We start from the raw sequence: 25,203 nt of genomic DNA, 5'->3' as shown, positions 1-25,203 counted from the left end.
GGCAATGGAAGGGCTGTTGCCAAGGCTGGCAGGAAGGTGGTGGCAGGGACCAGCAAGATGCCCACGAGAAGGGGCATTTCAGAGCCAAGAGCTAAGGTCACTAGGTCCACCAGGCTCTGTATAGATGGCTTCAAGGTGACCTGGCTCAGGAGGAACAGCAGATAGGTCTCCCAATCTACTCATCATTTGAAATAAAAGAAAATAAATAACCTCTTCCTTTTTATCTCCCAGAAACAAACTGCCTTGTTCACCCTGTCAGATATTAAGCTACTCAGTATTGTCAAGAAAATGTGAAGTTGATGAGAAGACTCAGAGTAAGATGACGGAAAAAGCAGCAGTGATTAGCCCTGGTGATGCATTGGCCCTTTCCCAGGTACCTCTCCTCACATCAGTGATGCTAACATGAGAACTCTACCCAAAATGCATTTTACTGTCATTAGAGGAGGAATGACATACGGGTCCAGCTAGCTGCACCTTGGGGAAAAGTCTGGGCAAGAATGTGATAAGAATGTGCAGTGAACCAAGGACTAACTCTGGAAGGGACAGTTTGGATTTGTAAGGTAGAAGGACTGCTTGGGTCTGTGCTGGGACCTTTGTGGGTCCAACATGTGGGACCTCCCCTGACTTGTTCACATTCAGATAAATAAAACTAAGGTTTGTAAATCTATGCTTCTTTACTTGTGCATGGAGGAGGCCCCAACACTGGAAGTTGGCAGAGCTCACTCTCTTGGTGGCTTCTGCAGATTGGCTGGAGTGATGGCTTGCTGGCTTACTTGCTATCCTGGCCTTCTACTGCCACCAATAGGAAGCAGGCTCATGCAGAGGTGTTCGTGGTGGTAGAGTCAATAATCTACACACACACAAATGAACAGTGGAAATTTCTATCTGCACATGGATGTATATATGTAAACGCAGACAGAGAGACTGCAGAAGGGCTCATGCCGTGGCGAGCTCTGCTGGGTTGCCCACCCAGCCGCCAGTCCCCGTGTTTCTATCTCACTAAGAGAATCCTGATTTTGCTTGGTGCAAATGGGCTCAGCCCTAGGGTATGACTCATGGTAATAATCCTCTTCCTTTTAACCAGTGGTTAGTCAAGGTATGGGTGTGACCAATGAGCATCCTACTGGGAGATTCCAGGAAAAATTTTTCTCCCTAATAAAAACACAGCAGCCTGCCAAGAAAGACCTTCCCCCACCTCTTCCTTTCTGCTTTGGGATCAGGACCTGCTGTGACTCGTGACCATGAAGAGAAGGCCAAGGGAATCTCAGGTGGTAGCCTTCACAGCAGCTGCAACAATTCTGTAATCCCTTACCTCCTGACCTTATTTTGTGAGAGAGTCAAATGTCTATTATTTAAGCCTTATGTTTGTGTATTCCATTATTTGCAGCCAAAAAAATGATACACACACCAAACTGACAATAGAGATTTCTCCTGGAGAGAGGAGGAGGACTGGAATAGGAAAAACAGGGTTTCAGGGAGGACTTTTGCTTATGCACAATATCAAAGTTTTTATAAGAAATGTCTATTCACGTATTACTTGTGTGACAAAAAGAAAATTTGAAAGAAATTAAAAATGTTAAACTGTGGAGAGAAAAAGAGGACATTTCTAATCCTCAGCAGCAGCAACAATAAAAGAATCTCCACCATTCTTTGGCCTGCACAAATTTCTAGAGAGAACTGGTTTGCCCATCCTCTGAGTCTGCATCTGGGCATATGGCATGCACTGAAATATCAGTTTGTCAGTAGTTGGTTGGACAAATGAGTAAATGAATGAACATATGGTATTTTAGGACATGATGCTCTGCAGATGCAGAAACACAACAACGGTAAGGATGTATGACAGAAGGGCTTCAATAATATCCTATTGGTGATTTCTGTTTGAATATGATAATAAGGCATTTAGACTATACTTTCCTCCCTTAAAACCCATTGAAATCAATCAAAGAATAGAAAAAAGAAATAAGAGCTAAGTCAATACCCATAATCCCAAACCACGAACGAGATAACAACTACCAAATCTATGAAGTTTGGAACAAAGAGAGAATGCTAGGAGCTGCCAGACCTCAGGCAGCATGCAAATGGCATTGTGTCAAAATAACATTGTCACAGTTATAAAGGTCCACAGTGATCCTCTGATGGGAGCGGTGTCACCAATGGTGTAGATGGCCGAGGAGAAGTCTGGTCATTCCCACAGGGCAGAAGGTAGGAAGCAGAAGCTGAAAGGAGACACTTGTGCAGAGCCCACCTTTACTGTCCAGAATCCAACCTATACCCTCAAAGAACTTAAAGACAGCACAGACTATGAACTCTGTCTTGCTCACGCCGACTCCCTAGCACCTAGCACAATGCTCAATAAATACATGTTGAATTATTTACCTATCCAAAGACAGTCTTCCCCAAGACAGTCCTTTACTGTTTGAAGAAACTCAGTGCAGAAAGCTTACCTGCCTCACCTAAGTCACACAACTGGGAGGTAAAGAAGCTGGGACTTGAACTCAGGTCTTTGAATGTCCATGGCACTGCTCCATCCACTGGGCTCTAACATCCTGTGAACTGACCACAAATTCAAAACCCCACTTTCCCTCCAGCCTGACTCTTGGGTGGAGTCAAGAAAACTGCTGAAAACAAGACTTTCTATTTGTTAGGCCATTTCCGAGAAGGTGCACACTTCACATGAAGATGTTTGCCCAAACTATCCTAAAATACAGACAGAGGCATGAGACTTATGTCCAAATTGCCTAATTTGGGACGGTATATTGCCTTATTTTAATAGTTTTGATTATTACTTGCTTCAAGGGAAGTATGAATGACCTTATAAAAAGGATAAAATTATAAATCATTCACCTGAGATTATAAATGTCTATAGTAAATATAGGGAAGGCAGTTTTCCTTTTCCTTTTTTTTAAATTAAAACGTACCTCCATAGGCAATATCACCATCACAGCCAGTACCATCTAATGATTAAATAAGCAGTTCTCTATGGCCCACTCATGCAGTTTTACACAGATATATATTTTAATCATATTACAGTCCTCTGTTCTACCAGCTATCAAAGGGAGCTATTTTAATCATATTATAAATTTAGAAATACTTGGTCAGTTTTGAAAAAAAAGTCTTATGTCTAAGAGATATTCTTGATAGGCATGAGGACTGTAAACACAATTTCTAATTCTAAACAGGGAAGACTAGTCACCCTGGTCTGAATCCTGCCTCTGCCACTGGACGGCTGGTTGGGTGACCTTGGGCAAGCTATTTCCTGTTTCTTTACATACTTATCCCCAGGGGTGTGAAGTAAATGAGATTGTACATATAATATACTGCCCAGCATATATTAAATGCTCAGAAAAGGTCAATATGTCCTCCTCTTCCTATTATCTCCTCTACCAAAAACAAAAAACAAACTAATAAGCTATGGCAAATTGAAATCCCTTTCTAGTTTAAGGGACCTTTCATTCATGCCATCTGCTCTTGGCCAGGACAATGTGCAGGTTATGATGAGACCTTTCAATTGCTATCAGTTACTAATACGCAACCTCTGGTTTCTGGGTTGAGTTGGGAAGGGTTTTCCTACAGGCTGGGATGTACAGAAACATGGAGACAGGCACACATACACTGCTGGGGGTGAAAATAAAAGGGAAAAACTGCTTTTAGGACAATTTGGCAGTATCTAGTGTGATCCAGCACACAGAGGTACATGTCTCAAACATGTGCAAGGAAACCACCTCGGTGTTCATCAATAGGTGAACAGATAAATAAATTAACATGGATCAGTCTCAGAACTACGATGCTGAGTTAAGAAGCAGAGAGGTGGAATGATCGGTTCAGTAGGACAACCTAAAGGTGCTAGTACTATATTTGTTTACTCACACTTACTTGTAGTAAAAGAATAAAGAAACAGACTTCAAGAATGTACTCCAGGGGCCGGCCCGGTGGCGCACTGCTACAGTGCGCCGCTTGGGAGCGCGGCGGCACTCCCGCCGCGGATTCGGATCCCACATACAGACCGGTTCCCGCTCACTGGCTGAGCGAGGTGCGGGCGCGACACCGAGGGTTGCGATCCCATTGCCGGACACGAAAAAAGACAAAAAAAGGAAAAAAAAGAATGTACTCCAGCCTGACCTGTTAGCTCAGTTGGTTAGAACGTGGTGTTATAATACCAAGGTCAAGGGTTCAGATGCCTCTGCTGGCCAGCTGCCAAAAAAAGGGGGGAGAGTACTCTAAATCGAAGAAAAGATGGGCTTCCAAGGGAGTAGGGATGGGAGACAAAGATGACTTCAACCCGAACTGGAACATTTTGTTTCTTTTATTTAAAAAAAAAAATCTGAAGCAAGCAGAAAAAAAAGTCACTATTTGTTTCTTCTGAAGAATGGAAACACTAATGTGTTATCTTAGAAGGGTACTTCGAAAAGTTCATGGAGGGCCGACCCTGTGGCGCACTCAGGAGAGTGCGGCACTGGGAGCGCAGCAGTGCTCCCACCACAGGTTCGGATCCTATATAGGGATGGCCGGTGCGCTCACTGGCTGAGTGCGGTGCAGCCGGTCCACAAAAAAAAAAAAAAAAAAAAAGTTCATGGAAAGATAGAATTAAAAAATAAGATGAGACTGGCCATTTAGCTCAGTTGATTAGAGCACAGTGTTGGTAACACCAAAGTCAAGGGGTCAAGGGTTTGGATTCCCACGCTGGCCAGCCACCGGGAAAAAAAAAAAAGAATACAAATCTTTACATGATCTTTTTGAAGCACCCTCGTATTTTCTACTTTTCAAGTTAAAAAAAAAATTTTTTTTTACTACACATGGGTCCTAGAGCCACCATGACAGACTTGCCTAAAAAAATATAATATTTGTTCTTTGAACAACAAAGGAGGCTGCATGGATCACTATATCTCTTTGTTCTGAGGGAAACGTGGTTGCAAGCTTCTCTTCTAGAAGTTGAGTGACACAACTCTATCTGTAACATTAGTGTGGAACTAGCCAGAAAGTGTGCAGACGGGGAGCAGAGGGACTTCACTGAAGCCTTCGAGGACTCTACAGCACCTGTCTGTTCCAGAACTCCTTGCTGTACAGAAACCTAATTGTGCCTGGTAAAGTCTGTAATGTATACAGTTATCATGAAATACCCATATAAGGATTCCTCAAAATAAGCTCCCTAAGACCACTTAAAATGTGATTTAATATAGTATAGGATAATCAATATAAATATAATCAGTATGAGTATAGCCTGATGCTGTGAATATATATGTACTGTCACTATGAATAATACATGTTACAGCGATGGTGAAAAGAGAAAGGACAAAGAGATTATGGTGCTATCTTTTACCATTAAAGAAATGGCACTATCCAGTTTCCAAAACTCTGGGAGCATGATTTAAAAATCAGGATTAGTAGAGCAGCTGGAAGTGGAGAAGCTCGGCTCCTTCAGCCTCTCTGGACCTTGGCTCCTCTGGGCAGTGAATGGAACCCCTCACAGAGTTAGTGGGAGGCCAGCTAAGAGGAATGCATGAAAGAGCTACAAACAGAAATGCACACATGGTAAGCACTCAAGGAACATCAGCTACTACTGAGAGAGACGTGACGATATTCCTCTTGTCAGGCACGAACCTGAACAGAGGTTGAGATGTGCAGACTGATAGTGGAAAAGTGATAGGTAAACGAACTTTTGTGGCTAAAAAGCAGGATTACTAGCTTCAGATGGAAATCTATATCAAGAACGTGAAGATGTTTATCTCTGTCTTTAAAAGGAAGGAAGTTTAAATTTTAGCCTAATCAGATAGAAATAAGGCTGGACACATTTAAAAAATAAGCCCCAAAGCAAAAGCTATCAAATGCAAAATAGAGAAAAGAAAGTCTTTACTATTACACTGTATGGAATTTACTGTAAGTTAAGGTCAAGGTGAATATCGAGAAGAAACTTTGGAATTTGAAAAACACCTGATCTCTGCGTGGCCCAGCATACTCAGCATCACTGCCACCTCCCTCTTCTTTCTGGGCACTGACATCCCCCGACTCCTTGTAGCTGGATGACCATGGTGTTTCAGCGTCCTCTTCATCCCCATAGCCCAGCATTTCAAAGGATGGTAAAGAAGTTCTTCTTCCCATCTCACTCTGCCAATTTGGTCTGTATTAGAACATTGAAGAATAAAGCAAATAAACCTAACACTTGACATTGATATATATGTGTTTTAAATGCAATGCCTCCCAGCCTACTATAAAAGTATTATAAATACATCACAGAGACAGTTGACCCTTGAACAATGCAGGGATTAGGGACACTGACCCCCCACGCAGTCAAAAATCCATGTATAACTCTTGACTCCCCCAAAACTTAATTACAGCCTATAACACAAACACTTGATTAACACATATTTTATATACTGTATTCTTACAATAAACTAAGCTAGAGAAAAGAAAATCATAAGGAAGAGAAAATACTTTTACAGTGCTATACAGTATTTATTGAAAAAAATTGCACATAAGTGGACCGGCATAGTTTAAACTTGTGTTGTTCAAGTGTCAGCTGTGTATAGAAGCTAAAAGATTAAATCGTCCATTATCCTATCTCTTTGTATACTCAGCATTTCCTTCTATTTTTTTCTGTCTTTATAATTATCACTGTATATGTATACAATTTGCCTTGTTATTAATAAATTTTTATAGTCAACATTTTAAAATGTGGGAATTAAGTATATATAGCAGTTTAGTCAGATATTACCCTTACTTTGGTGGGATTTTTTTTTCCCCTCCACTTTTCACTATTATAAATAATCTTGTAATGAACATCTACGTGCAGATAATCTCTTCTGTATTTAGGATTAGTTCTATAAAACAAGCCACCATACAGTACATTGTTGAGTGTAATGGTACAAACATTTTGTGTCTACGTTCATATTGCACAAAATCATTTCACAAATCATTTCCCCCGCAACTACATTATAAATAATTTTCTAAAACTTGCCAAAACAATTTAAATCTCACTGTCTAAATTTGCATTTCTTACTGAGACAATATTTTTCCACATATTTGTGTTCGAGTTATAATTCCTATATTTTGAATTGTCTGTTCATGGCCTTTGTCCATTTTGCTTCCAGCAGGTCCATTACAACTCGAAATTAACTTTTTTATCTAATAAAATGAAAAATCTGACTTCATTTTTACTGTAAATATTTTTCCTATTCAATTAATTTTATTTTGGCTATGTAAATTTTTAATATATAGATAGTTTAAAAATTTTTTTATCTTCTAAATTCTTAGCTTAGAAGTAAATAGCGTCATCTCCCCGAGAGGTCTGATGACTGGATACTGGATTTCATGGTCTTATTTATGTTTTCATATATACAGAATAATCCTTTCATTCAATAGGAATTTATTTTGGCGTGTGACTTAGGCAAGGCTCAAAGCTAACTTGTTTTCTAATATTGCTTGTACTGTTGAATCTTTCCTTCCCCTTTTCATCTGTGGGGCTGCCTGTATTAAAGACTCGATATGCTTGCAAATGCTAAGTTCACCTCAGCATATTCACAGGCACCTCTCTATCACTGAACCAGTCCTACACTATTTTCACTACTTTAATTATATGTTTTAAAATATGATGGGGCTAATCCAGCCTTCCCCCTGGGCTGGTACTGTTCCTTCCCAGATTTCATCTGATGGTCTTTTGTGCTTATTCTTTCCAATGAATTTTGGAACCATTTCCTCATCTTTAATTCTTATTCAGCCAAAATATAACTCTTACCAGGAGAAAAACAGGCTATATTCAAACATCTCAGAATGGAATCAAGATTTAAATGTAAAAACAAAAAAATAAAAACATATCCTAGAGGGAAATACATTAAGTATTTATATAATACTGTAGTAGGAAAGGTCTTACTAAATTCGACAATAATGACAGAAACAGTAAGGGAAAAAATTGATAGATTTTACTGTGTAAAAAATAAAGAATATTTGATATATCAGAAAGCAAAAAAAACCCCAAAATTGAATATACATGACAGTTAAAAAGGCATATTTGATCATGTATCCCCACCCCACCCCATGAGCCCTCAAAGCTCTTCAGTGTCTTCCTGCCACTGCTAGGGGAGTTAACAAGTCTCAGAGCAGGACACCAAAGGCATCCCTGGCCTAGGCCCTGCCCACACCTCCAACCCCATCTTGAATCACTCTCCACCTCATTAGGTCCTCCCAAACACACATATCTTCCTTCAGTACTCACGTCTCATACTCCCTCCTCTCCATCTGGAAAGCTCATCCCAGCCCCACAATGACCATCCCTCAACACTCGAGTTCTTCCTAGTTGATTTCTGTACATCCCTAAGCTCTCCCCCCCTCCTGTCCTCCACAGGAGGAAACCTTCCTGAACCCCTAGCCCTCAAACCCAGCTCAAGCAATAAAGGAAAAATTTTATATTACAGGTGCCACAGAAGGAAAATAACATGAATGTTAGAGGTACATGAGAAGTGATGAGTGACAACTCCCACTGTTTAGGTTGTGGCACAGAGAATCCTACTAAGGGCTAAAAGCAACGCTGAATTAATTGGCTCTGTGCTGCCATGAAAACGACCGGTGTCTTATAAGTCATAATTTAACAAGATCCACTCTGGAGAAAATTCTGATCCAAGAGCAATTAATGTCCCTGGACAGTGTCCCTTTAACACTAGTGATAAAAACCTGACGAATAAGACACTAGTCATATAGATAAATGTGCACACACACATTACACCTGCACACATACACAGAGACCATACTGAGATGCTCCTCTTCCATCCTGAGAGGAAGCAGAGCCAGTGATACAGTCCCTACCGAGACTTCAGCTCTGAGGTGGTGTCATAGGGCTCGATGAAGCTGTCCTTTTCCTTTTCAACATAGGTCCTGTCACTCTCAGACCGGGATCTCCAGTGAGGCTGTGGAATGGCAACAGTCTGCCCAGTCAATGTGGTTGCCAGAATGGCTGCAGCCAGCGCAGATCTATGGACAAAACATCCCATTGGGACAGTGAGACATGAACACTCAAGGTGAAGACTGAACGACAAGATACATGAATTGATCAAGGTTTGCCTTCTGTTCTACAGTGTTTCCTGAATATCTACTGATCACATTCCCGTAGTCTACTATGTGCCATCAGACAATCTCATTTGATTCTCACATCAACTGTATAAATTGATATTATTGTCATCCCATTTTTCACAGAAATCAAATGGCTTGTAAAGATTTCCTAGCCAATAGGAGGTGGAACCAGGTCTCTAATCCAGGCAGTCAAGCGCCAAAGCCCCTATTCAACTAGTTTTCTTATTGAAATGAAAGATCAAGTGTGGTGCTGATAACACCAAAGTCCAGGGTTGGATCCCTATACCAGCCAGCTGCCAAAAAAAAAAAAAGAGAAAGAAAGAGAGAAAGATCAGAAGGAAGGAAAAAAGGAGATATAAAAAGATATAAAAGATTTAAGACAACATTTTTTAAATACCTGCAAATTATTCCAAAATATGTTATAGGAAAGACAGAGTAACAGATTTACCCTCTTGCCTAAAAAAGCAAAACAAAACAACAGACCCACAATTGCCCCAGCTCACTGCCTGGGAGGACTTCCAGGTCACAGCACAGGGAGGAGGAACTGAGGTGAAGCCAGGCAGGCTCCCTGAGTTGTGGAGATGGAGCTGAGAGTCCAGCACTAAGGCAGGTAGAATATGCATGACAGAGTACTGGAAGGGAGAGAGATGCCTAGAGAACCCCAGAGATCTTAGTGTTCAGCAGAATACTCTTTAGCACACCCATGTGAGGAAATTATCCAAGGTTAAAAGAAGAACCATCCAAAAGGATTAGAGGAACAGTGCCAGGTGCTTACACACAGCTGAGGACAGTGCCTGTTCCCATCAGGCAGACTAGAAAAACATCATTCACCAGACGTTGGATACAATACTCAGAAAGGCCTGGCACCAGTAGTGGGGAATAATGAGCCCTAGTCGAGCACTACTCCAGACCCCACGTAACAAATCATAAAAGCAAGACTAAAACCATCAAACTATTTCCAGGTAACTTAACTGCATCCTGGAACAAAGTTCAAGAAGATTTATAGGAATACGAAAATATCCAGCACTCAATAAGGTAAAATTCACAGTAACATGGTGTATCCAATCAAAAACAACCAGGCATGCAAAGAGACAGAAAAACATTGACCCATAATTAAGACAATAACCAATCTACTGAAACCCACTAAGAATTGAACACATGTGTTAGAGTTAGCAGAAATGGAATTAGACAGTTATTATAACTGTATTTCATATGTTCGGAAAGCTAAGTAGAGACACGGAAGATTATAAAAAAGATGTGTACTTCAGGACATGAAAACAATACCAGAAATGCACTGGATGGAATTCACAGCAGATAAAAGACATGGAACGTGTCCCTAGTGGGAACAGGCACAGTCCTCAGCTGTATGTAAACACCTGGCACTGTTCCTCTAATCCTTTTGGATGGTCTTCTATAAAGCTAAGTAGAGACATGAAAGATTATTAAAAAGAGTGTACTTCAGAAGATGAAACAATATCAGAAATACACTGGATGGAATTCACAGTAGATTACACATTACAGAAGAAAAGATAAGTGAAATTGAAGGCAAAAACAATAGAAAATAACCAAAATAAAATACAAAGGGGAAAAAAATAATTTAAAAAAGAGCATCAATGAGACGTGGGATAAAAAACACTATTGTTTTATGTTTAAACCACTAAGTTTTGGTGTAATTTGTTACACAGCAATAGATAACTAATACAATACCATTTTCATCAAATGGTGCTAGAACAATTGAATATCCATTTGCAAAGAAATGAACTTGAATCTATACACTCCACACTATATGCAAAAATTAACTCCAAATGGATCACAGACCTAAATGTAAAGCCTAAAACCATAAAACTTCTAGAATACAGGAGAAAACCTTTGTGACCCTGGGTTAGGCAAAGATTTCTTAGATATGATACTGAAAGCATGATCCATAAAAAAAATTGACAAGTTGGACTTCATAAAAGTTGAGAACTTCTGCTCTTTGAAAGGCACTGTTAAGAGAATGAAGGACTTGCTGGTTAACTCAGTTGGTTAGAGTGTGGTGCTGATAACACCAAGGTCCAGGTTTCAATCCCTGTACTGGCCAGCCACCAATAAAAGAAGAAAAAAAGGAAAAAAAAAAAAAAGGCTGGCAGCTCACATGGTTAGAGCGTGGTGCTGATAACACCGAGATCAAGAGTTTGGATCCCTGTACCAGAGAGCAGCCAAAAAAAAAAAAAAAAAAAAAAAAAAAAAAAAGGAAAAAAAAAAAAAGGCCGGCCGCCCACATGGGTAGGGCGGGGGGCTGATAACACCGAGATCAAGAGTTTGGATCCCTGTACCAGAGAGCAGCCAAAAAAAAAAAAAAAAAGGAAAAAAAAAAAAAGGCCGGCCGCCCACATGGGTAGGGCGGGGGGCTGATAACACCGAGATCAAGAGTTTGGATCCCTGTACCAGAGAGCAGCCAAAAAAAAAAAAAAAAAAAGAATGAAAGATGAAGCCACGATGGGACAAAAATATTTGCAAACAACATATTTGATAAAGGACTCTATCCAGAATATGTAAAGAACTCTCAGAATGCAATAATAGGAAAACAAAGAACCCAGTTTTTTTAAATGGGCAAAAGATTTGAACAGATATTTCACTAAAGAAGATACACAGATGACAAATAAGCACGTGAAAAGATGCTTAACACCATTCGTTATTAGAGAAATGCAAAATAAAAACACAATGAGAGACTACCACACACCCACTGAATATCCAAAATTATAAAAACTGACAGAGATAATCCTTTGTGCTCTTTCATTCCAACCTGGGCCCAGCAGAATGGCTCCTACAATGAAGGGTGGTGAGAAGGGCTGTTCTGCTATCAATAAGGTGGTGACCTGAGAGTACAACTCAATATTCACAAGCTCATCCATGGAATGAGCTTCAAGAAACTGCTGCTTGGGCACTCAAAGAGGTCTGGAAATTTACCATGAAGGAGATGGGAACTCCAGATGTGTTCTTAAACACTAGGCTCAACAAAGCTGTCTTTGCCAAAGGAATAAAGAATATCCTATACTCTGTCTGTGTATGGTTGTCGAGAAAGCATAATGAAGATGAAGATTCACCAAACAAGTTCTGTTTATTTGTTACCTGTCACAACTTTCAAAAACCTATAGTTAATGTGGACTGACCATTGATTATCAAATAAAGTTATAAAACCACAAACAGAGAGAGACTGACCACACCAAGTGTTGGTGAGGATATGGAGCAACTGGAACTCATACTGATGATGGAAATACAGATGGAACAACAACTTTGGAAAATAGTTTGGCAGATTCTTAATAAACTGAATATCCACTTAGTATAATATGACCCAGCTATTCCACTCCTAGATATTTACCCAAAAGAAATTGAAAGCACATGTCCAAACAAAGATTCATGTGCGAATGTTCACAGCAACTTTATTCGAGTGACCAAAAATTAGAAACAACCTAAATCCATCAAAAGGTGAATGGATAAACAAACTGTGGCATATTCATATAATGGAATACTACTCAGCAATAAAAAGGATGAAATATTTATTTTCACAGCATGAATGAATCTCAAAATAATTACGATGAATAAAAGAAGCCAGAATAATTGTTTTATGTAATTCCACTTACATAAAACTGTAGAAAATACAAACTATACTGAGAGTTCTATTTTTCCTCAAACTTTTTGAAGTACCCTAATACAATTAAAATGTATGACAACAGTAGCACAAAGGATGGAAAGGAGAAAATAGAAGTACATTGCTGTAAGGTCCTTGCATTAGACGTGAAGTGGAATAATATTAAAGGTTAATTTGAATGTCATTTTTCAGAAATAAAAAAAAGCTAGAAATATGACAAATTTCGCCAAAGCCATGTTGATTATTTTGATCTTTCTTTTTTTTGCAGCTGGCCAGTACAGGGATCTGAACCTGTGACCCTGGTGTCATAAGGCTGTGCTCTAACCAACTGAACTACACAGCCAGCCATCCTGATTGTTTTGGGTTATAAAGATTACAATCCAGGTGGATATTATTGTAAAGCAAAGGAGACTATAGGGAGAGATTTTCTAATAAGTGCACAGCATGCTTGCCATGAAATGACATGTTTCATTTGTTTTTCTGCTTTATTATAAAATGAAGAGATAATCTTGTGGGTACTACTGCTGCTATATCAACATTTAAGTCCCACAGACACATGTAAGAATTGTTCACACAAATGCTGAAGGGCTGGACAGGCCCACATTTGCATCCCAGCAATGCCACTGCTCAAAAGCCAGCCTGGAGACTCAGAGCAGTTACCAACACTTGAGCCTCGTGTATGGCCCAAAATAGAGATGACAACAGGAACTCTCTCATAGGGTGGTTGAGAAGATGAAATGAAACAATGCTTCTTAAGTGCTTACCAGAGTAGTTGGCACAAAGCAAATATTAATAAACTGCTATTCTTGTTATCAAGATTGTACTGAAGGGAAAAACAAACACTAAAATATTTTGGAGTGTTTTTTTATCAGGAGGCATACAATATTCAAAGAACACTAAAAAGAAGGTCCCACTCTTGAATAAAATTAGCCCTGACTGACTGTTAATAACCAAGTCAGTGTATTTTTAAGGATTAAAAATATTCTACGGTGTTATAACACCAAGGTCAAGGGTTTGGATCCCCGAATCACGAGTTGCCAAAAATAAATGAATAAATAAATAAAATAAAATTCTCCTGTGTTTAAAATCCTAGAGGGCGCAGGCAGAGGTCTCAGGTATAGCCAGGAATAAAAGAAAGTTGGCTGTCTGGTGTGTTCAGAGCACTGGAGGATGGGGAATCCCAGGCCTAGCAGTGAACACACTTTCCCTTCCTTCTGGCAAAGCAGTTCTCTTAAAAGATAGACTTGTGTTTAAAGATAAAATTATGTGCACAATTCAAAATTCCTTTTAAAGTGCTATTAACCTGAATACTTAGGATTTAATGCTTTATATTTTGAAAAATACTAACTGCATTTAATAATGAAATGTGAGAATTTCATATCTGGAGGGAATAGACCCCAAGTAAGTCCCTTACCCCTCAGATAAACCATAATAAGTGCCTCATTATGGAACTGTGGTAAATATTTCAAAGGACATGATTCTAACCATTCCACTTGTGGTTTTTTTCTAGCTAGTTTGAACAGATCTAGGATCCAGTACTTGGTGGCCAAGCACAGGGGTGACCTTAGTGCCTGCTCATCTGAGACTCACCTTGGTCTCTCTGGAGATGGGTTGGGGCTGCGGGGAGGAGGCGTGCGGGGCACAGCTGGCTTTGGAGCGATGCTGGCTGCAGGGAGAAGGCCATGGATGATGTATTTCTGTAAAATGAAACCCAGTAGAGGTCACTGGGATGTAGGGGATCACTTGAATCCTGTCACCACCACCACCACCAGGGCCTGGAAGAGGACACCTATGCTGGCCACTCAGGGATCCAGCCCCACCAGGAGCCCCACTCCTTTCGTCATTCGCCAACCAAGTACACCCTCCCAGAGTGAGCCATCACAGGGGTCCATTCCATTGTGAGGGCCCTTCTGTCCTTCCCTCCTGACTATCCCCCAGAGTCATCCTCTAGCCCCTCCAATGGTCCCACAACACTGCCTCCAATTGAGCAGGGCCACTTCCTGAGAAGCAGGTATCTTTATCAACCCTGGTGTGATATTGTTATCTTTATTAACCCTGGTGTGATATTGTGAAATATATATTTGGTCTTCATCCCCATTTCCTGGCATAGAACTCCTAAACTCCCTGGAATTCTTATAGTGATGAGTGTCTTTTTATATGCTAATGAGTGACTGGTGGCTGGCAGCCCCTAGGTAGCTTCAGGATGGGGGCTGGTCACCAGAAAGACCAAGGCAGGATCAGAAGACTAGGACTTTCAGCCCCATACTCCAACCTCCAGGAGGAGAGAGGAGCTGAAAGTTAAGTTGCTCACCATGGGCCGGCCCGGTGGCGCACTGCTACATGCGCCGCTTGGGAAGCGCGGCGGCGCTCCCGCCAAGGGTTCGGATCCCACATACAGACCGGTTCCCGCTCACTGGCTGAGCGAGGCGCGAGAGCAACACCGAGGGTTGCGATCCCGTTGCCGGTCCCAGTCCCGGTCCGGTACGGGGGCGACACTGAGGGTTGCGATCTGTTGCCGGACACGGAAAAAGACCAAAAAAAGGAAAAAAAAAAAAAAAAAGTTGCTCACCAATGGCTAATGACTGAATACTGATTCAGGGATCCGAATGAAGTATAATGAAGGCCTGTGTAATGAAGTGTTCATAAAAGCCCAAGAGGAATGGGTCCAGAGAGCTTCGGGAGAGCTGAACTCAACACCTGGGGGTTCCTGGACGGTCGTATACCCAGGAACGGCATGGAAGCTCCACGCCCCTTCCCCCAAACCTCACCCTAAACATCTCTTCATCTGTATCCTTTGTAATATCCTTTATAATAAACTGGTAAACATAAGTGTTTCCCTGAGTTTGTGAGCTGCTCTAGCAAATTAATCAAACCTAAGGAGGGAGTTACGGGAACCCCAATTTATAGCCAGTCGGTCAGAAGCACAGGCAAAATACCCTAGGCATTGTGATTGGCATTGAAAGTGGGGCTCAGCCTTGGGAACTGAGTCAGTCCTCAACCTGTGTCTCCAGGTAGTGTCAGAATTGAATTGAACTAGAAGACACCCAGCTGGTATCCACTGCAGAATTTATTTACTGCTTGCTTGCTGTGTGGGAAGCAACCCCCACACATTTGGTCACAGAAGTCTTCTATGCTGATTGCAGTGTGAGAACAGAGGGAAAAAGTTTGGTTCTCCAAACATCTGGAACTCTAGCACGGAACACATTGCCCTACACCTAGAAGGGTCTTAATAAAGATTTTAGGTAGCTTATCTCAAAGATGCAGAATAGGAGTGATGCGGAGAAGTGGTAGACTAACAGGTACAAAACTATGCTATCTACCTTAAATGAACCATTGTGCAGTGTACGCATGTGTTGAAACAACACACTGTACCCCACAAATATGTATAAGTAAATGTTAAAATTTAAAAAAAAAAGACATAAAGCTGAATACCCTAAGACTTAAAAAAAAGAGAGATGCAGAGGGTAATGAAAATTAGTTCCTACATACAATGAAAGTTACTTTAGATAACTGGGCATATGCTTTAGATAACTGGGAGTCTCTCAGAAGTTTCTGAATCTAGCCCAATCGTACTTTCTGGGCACCAGCCATTCGCTCACACCTACTAGAGGCAGAACACCATGATAGCAATGAACAAACCTTGTTCTCATCCTTGAGGAGGTAGAGTACAGAGGAAAAACACCCAAATAGTTCTTATAGAACACAAAATGATGGAAAGTGCCCAAGGAGAGGTGAAAACAAAGTGCTGAGGTAGGAAGGGCTCTTTCCGGTCTGGGGCCCAGCAACAGAACCTCAAATGTTCCCCTTAGAGAAAATCACAGAGGCATTTAGCCTGGGTCTTCAAAGACGGCCACTGCTCCCACATTTGGAAATGTGATGGAAAAGCATTCTAGGAAGAGGGAACAGCACGAACAAAGGATCATATGGAGCAAGAGACTGGTGGCAGTGCTCTGGAAGTAAGTACTCCAGTTTGCTAGATGTAAGAAAATGATCTAAGTGATTCATTTTCAGAAATAACTTATCTGAGGGTGTTTTAACTGATTCAGGCCCAGCCCAAAAGTCACCTGATTGGTCCAGCCCATTCCCCGAGGGTCTCTGAACAGATAGAGCTCCCTTGAGATGGTAATTAGTTACTAGCCCCCATTGTTTTCTTCATTCTTTGGTGTTTCTCCTTTCACAGGACTTAAGTGGCCTTTTTCACGGGCTTGTTCTGAGTCCCCAGATAAAGGAATTCTTTACAAGGGGGTAATAAACTTTAGCCTTCGTTTGGGAAGATTGTGCACCCTGTAGTACTCAGCCAATGAGGAAGTGGGGGGAGGGACTTGCATACTAGAGAACAAATTGCTTGCTACATACAGCCCTTTTCCATGTGCCTGCCCTTCAGACACCCAAACCTTATAAGGCCGTAATCAAAGTCTTGCTTTGCTGTGCCTCGTGTCTCCATGTCCATCCCTTAGCATAGGACGGGTGAGGGCATTTCTCACACTGGAATACAGAGGCATCCAGGAGGGAGAGGCTAGAATGATGAGCTGTAGGTGAGAGTAGAGATTATTCCCATTTGAAGGGCTCTGATACCAGACTGAGGAGACCCTGTGGCCTGCGGAAGAGCACCCACTGAAAGTGGCCCCTTCAAAGACAGTGGTAAGCACAGGGCACATGGGAGGGAAGGGAGGCGCAGCCAGGGGGCATCCATCAAGTGTGAGGGATGGCCAGACTTTCCAATGGTCTCCCACAGCCCCCATCCCCACCCCAGTTTCACTTCCATGATACCCACAGGACCTGGTGTTCCAGTGCAATCTCCACTGAATCCTTCTGCTCTCTGTTTACCCCTCTGTGTGGCACCTACCACACTGCCTTCATCAAGCAATTTGACAGTTTACATGTCTGCCTTGAAAGAGCTTTCTTAACCTTTGAATCCCCAGGGGCTGACATCTAGTAGGTCCTCCAAAAAGGACTCATAAGTTTTGTTTTGTTTCTGTTTTAAAAGAGTGAATCCCCCATAGTATGCTGAACATTTCTAACTTGTACCACTATAATCATTTCCTAACTATGGTCCTCTCACCTCCAGTCTTAAAATCACAAGATGATCCTATCTCTACCCAACATACCCTCATCATGGGCATCCCCACTCTCTGGGTGACAGGTAAATGGACCAACATGACATGAAAGGCAATGCTGTAAGTTGGTTCCTACCAATGGACCCAGATTCATCTCTTGCTACCCCTCCTCATCCCTGCACATATTCTCTATGTTTTAGCACTCAGAGTTGTCTTCCCTTTCCTAAACAGCAAATAATTCATTCTTTTTCAGGCCTTAGTATATGCTGTCTTCTCCACCCAGAATTCTCCTTATTTCCCTTAAGGCTCAGGTCAACTCTCTGGACTGACTTAGTTGCCCTTCCCCAGGTACAGACCTCTACAGTAGTTCTTGCTTTACCATTTTATAATGAATTATTTGTAGGCCTGTCTGTCCTCTAGACAGTGTGTTGCCATAGGCTATCAATTAGTTGTGCACACAGTAGGAACTCAGTAATGTTACTGCTTTGAATAAAAACTCCATAAACATGCTGATTCTAGTTAGCAAAATTGCAATGCAAAAATATGCTTCAATTATGTCTTCATTGCTTTTCAACATCCACCTGTCTAAAATGACTTCAGCAGGTCACACAGGCTGAGAGCATGAAGCCAAGTCAGACATGCTCTCTGATCTTGCTTTAAAACAGAGTTCGGGAGTGCCCTTATCATAATGCTTTTTCTGCACTTAAAGAATTAAGTCTGTGAAGAATTGAATGTAAGTAGGTTTGGGGTTTTTCCAAACACATATTAAAAAAGGAGACAGGAGCAAAAGAGTTGAGGGTTTATGCGCAGAGCAATTATAATGATGGCCGGTGGACTTAGAGCTGAAAAAGAGGGCAATGAGGACATGAGGGATTGGATGGTCAGTTAAAAGTTGGTAGGATCAGGGCTGGCCAGTTAGGTCAGTTGGTTGGAGCATGGTGTACAGGCCAGCTGCAAAAAAAAAAAAAAAAAAAAAAAAGCATTAAGTTGGTAGGATCCAAAGATTTTAGGTGTCAACAGATTGTTGTAGTCAGGATCCTAGAGGAAGTGAGTAGGAAAGACATGAGGGCTGGTCAGAGAATGAGACTGGGAGTATGAGCATACAGTGACAGAGTGACCATAGGAAGATTTGGAGGGAAGCGTTCCAGGCAGAAGGAATAGAACAGGTGAAGGCCTGAATGAAGGATGTTGTGGCTGGAGAGTGTGTGTGGTAGTGGGGAGGACGCTGGGTTCTAATGAGGCCAGTGGCATGATCAAATTTGCGTTTTAAAAGAATCCCTTTGGCTGCTATGTGGAGAACGGACCTAGAGGAAGGGCAGAGTGGAAGCAGAGAAACTAGTGAGGAGGTGTCTAGGAGGCAGTCTAGGTAGATGCTGGAGGCCGGGAAGGGGGTGGGAGCAGCTTACAGAAATATGCAGTGGGTAGAATCGATGGGACCTGCTGTCGTGGTGAGTGGCGGAGGGAGGATTCAAGAATATCCCTATCGGGGAGATCCTGCCGTGGAGCAGGTTTGTGCCGGGCAGGAGTGAATTCCCCGGCACCGGAGCGAATGTTGCAGGGAAGACAGGCTGATGCCTGTCCGACTGTGGTCGGCCCTGGGATAGAGAATTCTTTAAAACGCAAAAAAAATCAGGGCTTCTCGAACTGAAAACTACTGCCTCGGGTGCCGCTGCCTTGCCTCAGTGTCAGGCCAAATCCAAACCTGCCCCAACCCTTCACCCCCAACTCGCGGCCACACGGGGCCAAAGCGCAGGACGGGCGAGTGTCTACTTACGAACTGGCTCTTGCGTCCTCTCGGATATCCCAGGAGCATCCTGGCTGCTGGGGGTTGGCCAGCCCAGTGGCTGGACTTACCAGCAGGTCTCACCGCAGTCTGGGACCGCTCCCGGAAGCCTGGCGCCAGATGCTTGTTTCCTCGCAATACACTTCAAAACAACTCCCTCTGCCATTGGCTCTGTTTTCCCCTCGACCAATCAGAGAGAAGAATACTTTCACACCCGTCGCTCTTGGCAACCAGTGGGACCCATTCAAATCCCACCAGTGCGGAAACGGTCTGAACTATCGGTTCTCTTATTGGCCAGCTCAGGTGTCCATCTTGGACGCCATAGCCTATCCGACGCTGTGGGAGGTGGAAGGCGGGCAAAATAAAAAACCTGGCGAGCGCGGCCGGCGTGAACCCGGAAGTGGCGCAACCGCAGGTAATGTAACTGCAACTCCCCAGACTGGAGCGGAGGTGGGGGTCCCTGGGGAATTGACTCAACTGCCCTGGAGTGGACTAAGGAGCCACGGTGCGGACCGAACTGGAGTGTCAGGGGCCAGGTAGGTGACGAAAATAAGGGACGCGGCTACCAGGACAGGAATCTCCTGGTTCGTAGACTTTGGCAATTATTTGTGTTGGAAAGAATACTGCAGACGGGATCCTGCCAAAGAGGCCCGGACTTCGAGCAGAATGTGGGCAATGTGCGGGAGAGCCTGCTCAAGTGCCGTCTTGCATTGCCCTCATTAGATCGAGACCACCGATGGAAAGGAAGTCCCCCGATGGCACAGGCCCTGTGCACGTGCCTTTTGGGCACGTTGTGGCCAATGAGAAATGGCGCGGGTCGCAGCTGGCACAGGGGATGCAAGGTCAGTGGGCTGCCCTCTGCCGTAAGCCCTTTCCTCCCGATACACATTGTTTTTAAAAGTCCTGCCTACTGGGCCTTTTCATCCAAAGACCACGGAACTCATTTTCTCGTCTGTATTTTAAGGGAAAATTAACCTCGTTTTTGAGGAAGACCTGACACCAGTAGATTTTTACCTGTCTAACAGATCCTGCATTCTTTATATCACCGAAGCTGATTTGGTGGCAGGAAATGGCTACAGAAAGAGGCTTGTTCGGGTTAGAAATGTAAGTACTGAATTAAGGAAACTGAAATGCAACATTGACTTTTATCCATCCCCACCCCACCCCTGCCGCCATGGCTTGATATAATTTATATGAAACCATTGGGCATTCCTAGCACAGAGTGATAACTTTCTTAACCTTGAAAGGAATTCTGTTACAAAATGGTTTACTGTCTTTTTTTCTTTGAAGTCCAGTCATCTTCAAGGGATTGTAGTAGTTGAAAAAACACAGATGACTGAACAATACTTCTCAGCCATTCAGAAGTTTACTGTACTGGACCTTGGGATGGTGTTGCTTCCTGTGGCCAGCCAGATGGAAGCGTCCTGCCTCATTGTCCAGTTAGTAAGTATGGATTCCTACTCCTTCACAGTAGCCCTGTCCTTATGCACTCTCAGCTGCCCTTGCTATAAATGCAACCCATCAATTCAATCTGTGTCATTCCTATGTTGGTTTATAAAACCTTTCTTGAGGAATTTAAGTTCAGAAGCTGCCTCTGCAGCCAGCTGAACTTGCTACCCACAATTGTATCACAAAGTGAGCAAGTTGGAGACCTGATTTTAGACTCCCAAGCCATGATGACTCCATCATTTACTACCCTGTACTTGTGCTAGTAAAAATGTCAACTAGCAGCTGCTTTGCCACGTATTTGATAAGCATCAGCACTTCTGTGTGAAATTTGTAATGTTTATTTAAAAAACAAAAGAAATGCTTGCTTCAACAGCACATATACTAAAATTGGAATGATAAAGAGAAGATTAGCATGGCCCTTGGGCAAGAATGACATGCAAATTCGTGAAGCATTCCCTATTTTTTGGGTGTAAAACTATGCTATCTACCCTAAGTGAATCATTGTGCAGTATACGTATGTATTGAAACAACATATTGTACCCCACAAGTAGGGAAATGTTAAAATATTTTGAATATATAAAAATACCTTAAAAACAAATTCATATGCTTTTCTCTTATTTAAAAAAAAAATATTAGTTCTTCACTGTCCTTACTGATTTTTCGACTTGGTTATACATCAGAATTTCCTGGAGAACTTTTAAAAATATTGATATATTGCCTCAGACCAATTAAAAATCAGAACATGAGGATAGGGCCTGAGCATCAATTTTTTGTGTGGTGGTTTTGAATCTCCTCTGACATGCAGTGAGGGTTGAGAATCCAATTGGAAATGCAAGCAGTGTGGTTCATGGACCCCTCTTCACCCCATCCCTTGCGTCACTATTCCTAGCTTCCCTTGATATATGCTATTATCTGCTTTAGTATAATCACCACACTGAAGACTGGGCTTCTCCTTTGATAGGCAAGCTTCCTGCAGGTCCTGTATGAAGCAAGTCCAGTGTACGTATGGCCATTATTTAATCCTGCACAACTGAAATATTTCTTAATGTACCACAGGAAAGTGTCCAAATTCCTCAGAGTGTTTTTCTCACTAGTTTTATTCTAAACATTCTGAAAGTTCAAGTTTTTGTAAATTATTTTTATCTCTTACTTTGTGTAGTTATATAGTTCATCTTTTAGTAATTTTGCTGATACCTGAAAAATTATATTCATGGTGTATGAAAACATGTTTGACCTGTAAGTCAAGCTGAACCAAATGGAAAAACTCAATTTCCATAAAACAAATTTTAAGAAAACTGCCACTCCTCCAGAGGGCGCTCATGTACTTTTCCTTTAATTTCCGGTTCAGGTTCAAGAGCAAACCAAAGAGGTCAGTAAGAACCCTCTCCTCAGGAAGAAAAGGGCTCTGTTCTCTGAGCCATCCCTCCTTCGAACTGTGCAGCAGATTCCAGGAGTTGGAAAAGTTAAAGCTCCCCTTCTGCTTCAGAAGTTTCCGAGTATTTACCAACTGAGTAATGCTTCCATCCAAGAACTTGAGCCAATTGTGGGACAAACAGTAGCACAGCAAATCCATGCCTTCTTCACACAGTCCAGGTGACAGCTGGACTCACATCTACTACGTTTTCTCCTTTAGACCACAAACGACAGGATTTTGTTTTCATACTTAAGAACCAAGAAGAAAGATGTGCTCTCTCAATAACTAGTGAAAGATGAGGGGAGGCCTGAATGGAGCCTGCAAGTTGTCGTGCCTTGCTGTCTGCATTTATTCGAGTTAGTGGGCCACAGATGGAACTGTCCTTATTCTGCTGAGATGAAAAGGGCTGGTGGGGATATTCCTAAGAAATTCAAGGACTCTCATTCTCAGCAAAGAGCTGGTTAAGGCAGATTTTAAATGTGTGACCTTGACCTCCTTCTATCACAGAAAGGTCTAAAGTTTCAAGTGGTGGATGTGACCATTTAAAGGAAACAAACCTACAATAAAGCACTGTGTATCATTAGCCCTTTGTTCCTGGTGTCGGAGCTGCTACCCTTTAGGTCTGGTCTTCATATACCTCTGCTCTGAGGGCTGCTGCCAAGGTAAATAAACAATTATACATTTTTACCTCATCTGGCTAGGAAAAAGAAAAAAAACAAAACAATTACACAGCAGTTCCTTCTTTCCAACCTTCCTGCCCTTTTTCTTTCTTTCTGTTTTTTTGGTAGCTGTACTGTTTATTTATAATCACTGAGTATGTCTTCTGAACAAAGAAAGCCCTGTATGTGTATGCGCCAAGAACGGGAGGATACATGAGAAAATGTTAGGGCAGCTGCATCCGGTGAGGGGAACCAGGAGCTGGGGATCAAAAGGTACAATTGCCCATTCAAAAAATAAATACATTTAAAGATGCCATATATTTCAGGTAAATGAATGTGTTTATTTAAATATTTATAGAACTTTGGCCCAAGGAGCAGTGGATACACTTTTCCAAAGGTGGTTCCCTTAAGATATTGCACAATAGAAAATATTTAAATTCCAGTTAATTCTCAGAATTAGATTTCATGCTATATTTTTTAGCTATGTAACTTGTACTATGTCAACAGTGAATCTTATTAGTCACTGTGTCATCCAACTTATAGCAAGCGAAATCAGTTGGTAAGAAAGTCAAATAGAGCTTTAAACTTGAATCATTTACATCTCTACCTTGTAAAATATAAAACCCCTTTTTTACCCGAGTCTTAAAATATACAATTATGTACTTTCTACTTAAACAAAATGAAAAATGTTTTGAGTATCAAACAGTATATTATCTACCTTGTAGACAGCATCTTCCTCTAACACTGCCACTGTGTTAGCAACTTTTAAATGACATCAAACTAGAAGAAAAGCTGCTCCTAAATTGTTATTTAATAAAACAAATTTGGCACTAGAGTTTATCTGGAAATAGCATTCATATTGTGTAGAAATATTTAAATCCTGTCATTTTAGTTAATAAATTCCCATTAGGAAGCAGCTCTTTGGAAGTTTTTAGTTAATTTAATTCTATCCTAGTCTTCTGACCTGCCTTAAGTCAGGGGTCATCTGAATTCTAGATTATAAGGAATGGTTATTACCCAAACCTGGGAACTTTGACAAATAGTACTAATATAGGTAACCCCAATTTAATAGTGACTGAAAGTCATAATTGTAACCATTAAAAACAGTCATATTTTCAACACTGTTCTATTTACAATACATTATATAATAAATAACTTGCAGCAATATAGTGACACTTCAAATAAGTTTGTTTTCCACAAATTTCTAGAGGTTTCTGTTACTTCCATTCATAAAAACACATCAAATGCAAAAACTTACTGCTGAGAAAATGGGATTTGAGAATATTTAGAAATTTTCCATTATGGCAGAAATTTTAGTCAGCACCGGAAACGTTCTGGGCCTAAACATTTGTTTCTTCACGTTAGTACAAAAAACTGTCAGAGTGGAGAAGGCTGAAAGGAGAAGGGAGCTTCTTCTTGATTTGAGGCCTTACGACCCCAACCGACGGGAGACACAAGGTGCTGGCTGACTTCTGTCGGTTCTTATTGGTGCCCCAACTCAAAAAGGAAAGCTTTTTTGAAATTTTCTTGGTTTTTTCAGTTTTATCATCATCATCTATGGCCAAGCAGATCATGGAGTAAGTTTTCTGCATTCCCACTGAGTAGGTGGCACACTTATTATGCTGCACATAGAAAAGGAAGAAAAAGGGTGTTAGAAATCTTCAAGATATCTGATAAATGATTACAAAGTTTGAGGTTCACTTTCTGCACCTATAGCAACCTATCTAAAATTAAGTTGATATAATTCTGAAACTTAGGTGACCAATGGACAATTTTTAAGGAATACTTAGTAGTAGTAGTAATTTAGACTCACGAACTACTACTCACTTTTTAAGGTTCTTATTATATTTGAGTAAGTAATACATAATAATGGTCAACAGTATGAGTGAACAACAGGTCTCCCTCTCACCTTGGCTTCCAGGCCCTTCCTCTAAGGGTAGCCACTGTGTTATACTTCGAGAGAGAATGTGCATATACAAGTATTTACATATATGCATAAGTATACTTTTTTGTCTTCTTAAAAGGAATATACTACATAACACTATTCTGTACCCTGCTTTCTTCACTTAACAGATTCTGGATTTCAATCCATGCCACTAGGTATAGGTTAACTTTATTCTCTTTAAAGATAATATAGAATCCAGTGAAGATAC

The 25,203-nt window shown here is 41.4% G+C and overlaps 3 protein-coding genes and 1 long non-coding RNA gene across 5 annotated transcripts in view; 2 read left to right on the top strand and 2 right to left on the bottom strand.

Moving 5' to 3' along the window:
- The window catches only part of CEP89 (centrosomal protein 89kDa), a gene marked incomplete at its 3' end in the record, with an annotated part of 44,704 nt that extends 25,083 nt beyond the window's left edge, over positions 1–19,621 (bottom strand). The window contains exons 1-4 of the mRNA XM_008585528.1: positions 19,520–19,621; positions 14,279–14,385; positions 8,794–8,958; positions 5,929–6,115 (exon numbers count right to left, since the gene is read on the bottom strand). Of these exons, the coding sequence (XP_008583750.1) occupies positions 5,929–6,115; positions 8,794–8,958; positions 14,279–14,385; positions 19,520–19,558 (498 nt within the window). The remainder of the gene's footprint in view (positions 1–5,928; positions 6,116–8,793; positions 8,959–14,278; positions 14,386–19,519) is intronic.
- A 580-nt stretch (positions 19,622–20,201) lies between these two features.
- LOC103601147 (chromosome unknown open reading frame, human C19orf40) lies at positions 20,202–22,736 on the top strand. Of its 2 annotated transcripts, none has more exons than XM_008585526.1 (4): positions 20,202–20,370; positions 20,554–20,632; positions 20,824–20,971; positions 22,326–22,736. In XM_008585526.1, exons 1-4 carry the CDS (start codon positions 20,265–20,267, stop codon positions 22,572–22,574), a joined length of 582 nt encoding a protein of 193 aa, XP_008583748.1. In that variant the 5' UTR covers positions 20,202–20,264; the 3' UTR covers positions 22,575–22,736. The 2 variants fall into 2 exon arrangements, with proteins under 2 accessions (XP_008583748.1, XP_008583747.1); XM_008585525.1 differs by having other exon boundaries at positions 20,493–20,632; positions 20,819–20,971.
- A 5-nt stretch (positions 22,737–22,741) lies between these two features.
- Positions 22,742–23,368, top strand: LOC103601146. Its single transcript, XR_551434.1, has 2 exons — positions 22,742–23,053; positions 23,180–23,368. It is a non-coding gene; the product is annotated as an uncharacterized LOC103601146 (long non-coding RNA).
- Positions 23,369–23,370: 2 nt separating this feature from the next.
- The window catches only part of RHPN2 (rhophilin, Rho GTPase binding protein 2), a 39,973-nt gene continuing 38,140 nt past the window's right edge, over positions 23,371–25,203 (bottom strand). Inside the window, exon 14 of the mRNA XM_008585523.1 lies at positions 23,371–24,672. Within this exon, the coding sequence (XP_008583745.1) occupies positions 24,412–24,672 (261 nt within the window). The 3' untranslated portion in view covers positions 23,371–24,411. The remainder of the gene's footprint in view (positions 24,673–25,203) is intronic.

The sequence above is a fragment of the Galeopterus variegatus genome, unplaced genomic scaffold (genome assembly GCF_000696425.1).
Source record: "Galeopterus variegatus unplaced genomic scaffold, G_variegatus-3.0.2 Scaffold3605, whole genome shotgun sequence".
Taxonomy (NCBI): Eukaryota; Metazoa; Chordata; class Mammalia; order Dermoptera; family Cynocephalidae; genus Galeopterus; species Galeopterus variegatus.
Note: the sequence above shows the minus strand (reverse complement) of the source record. Positions and strands in the feature narration are given on the sequence as shown.

What these genes read in the sequence shown, in the direction of transcription:
- LOC103601147 (XM_008585525.1), top strand. Translation starts at nt 20,265, where the DNA reads ATGGAAAGGAAGTCCCCCGATGGCACAGGCCCTGTGCACGTGCCTTTT. An exon ending in GGCTTGTTCGGGTTAGAAAT is followed by an intron (nt 20,633 to 20,818) that starts GTAAGTACTGAA and finishes TTTTCTTTGAAG; the next exon opens with TCCAGTCATCTTCAAGGGAT. An exon ending in CCTGCCTCATTGTCCAGTTA is followed by an intron (nt 20,972 to 22,325) that starts GTAAGTATGGAT and finishes TTTCCGGTTCAG; the next exon opens with GTTCAAGAGCAAACCAAAGA.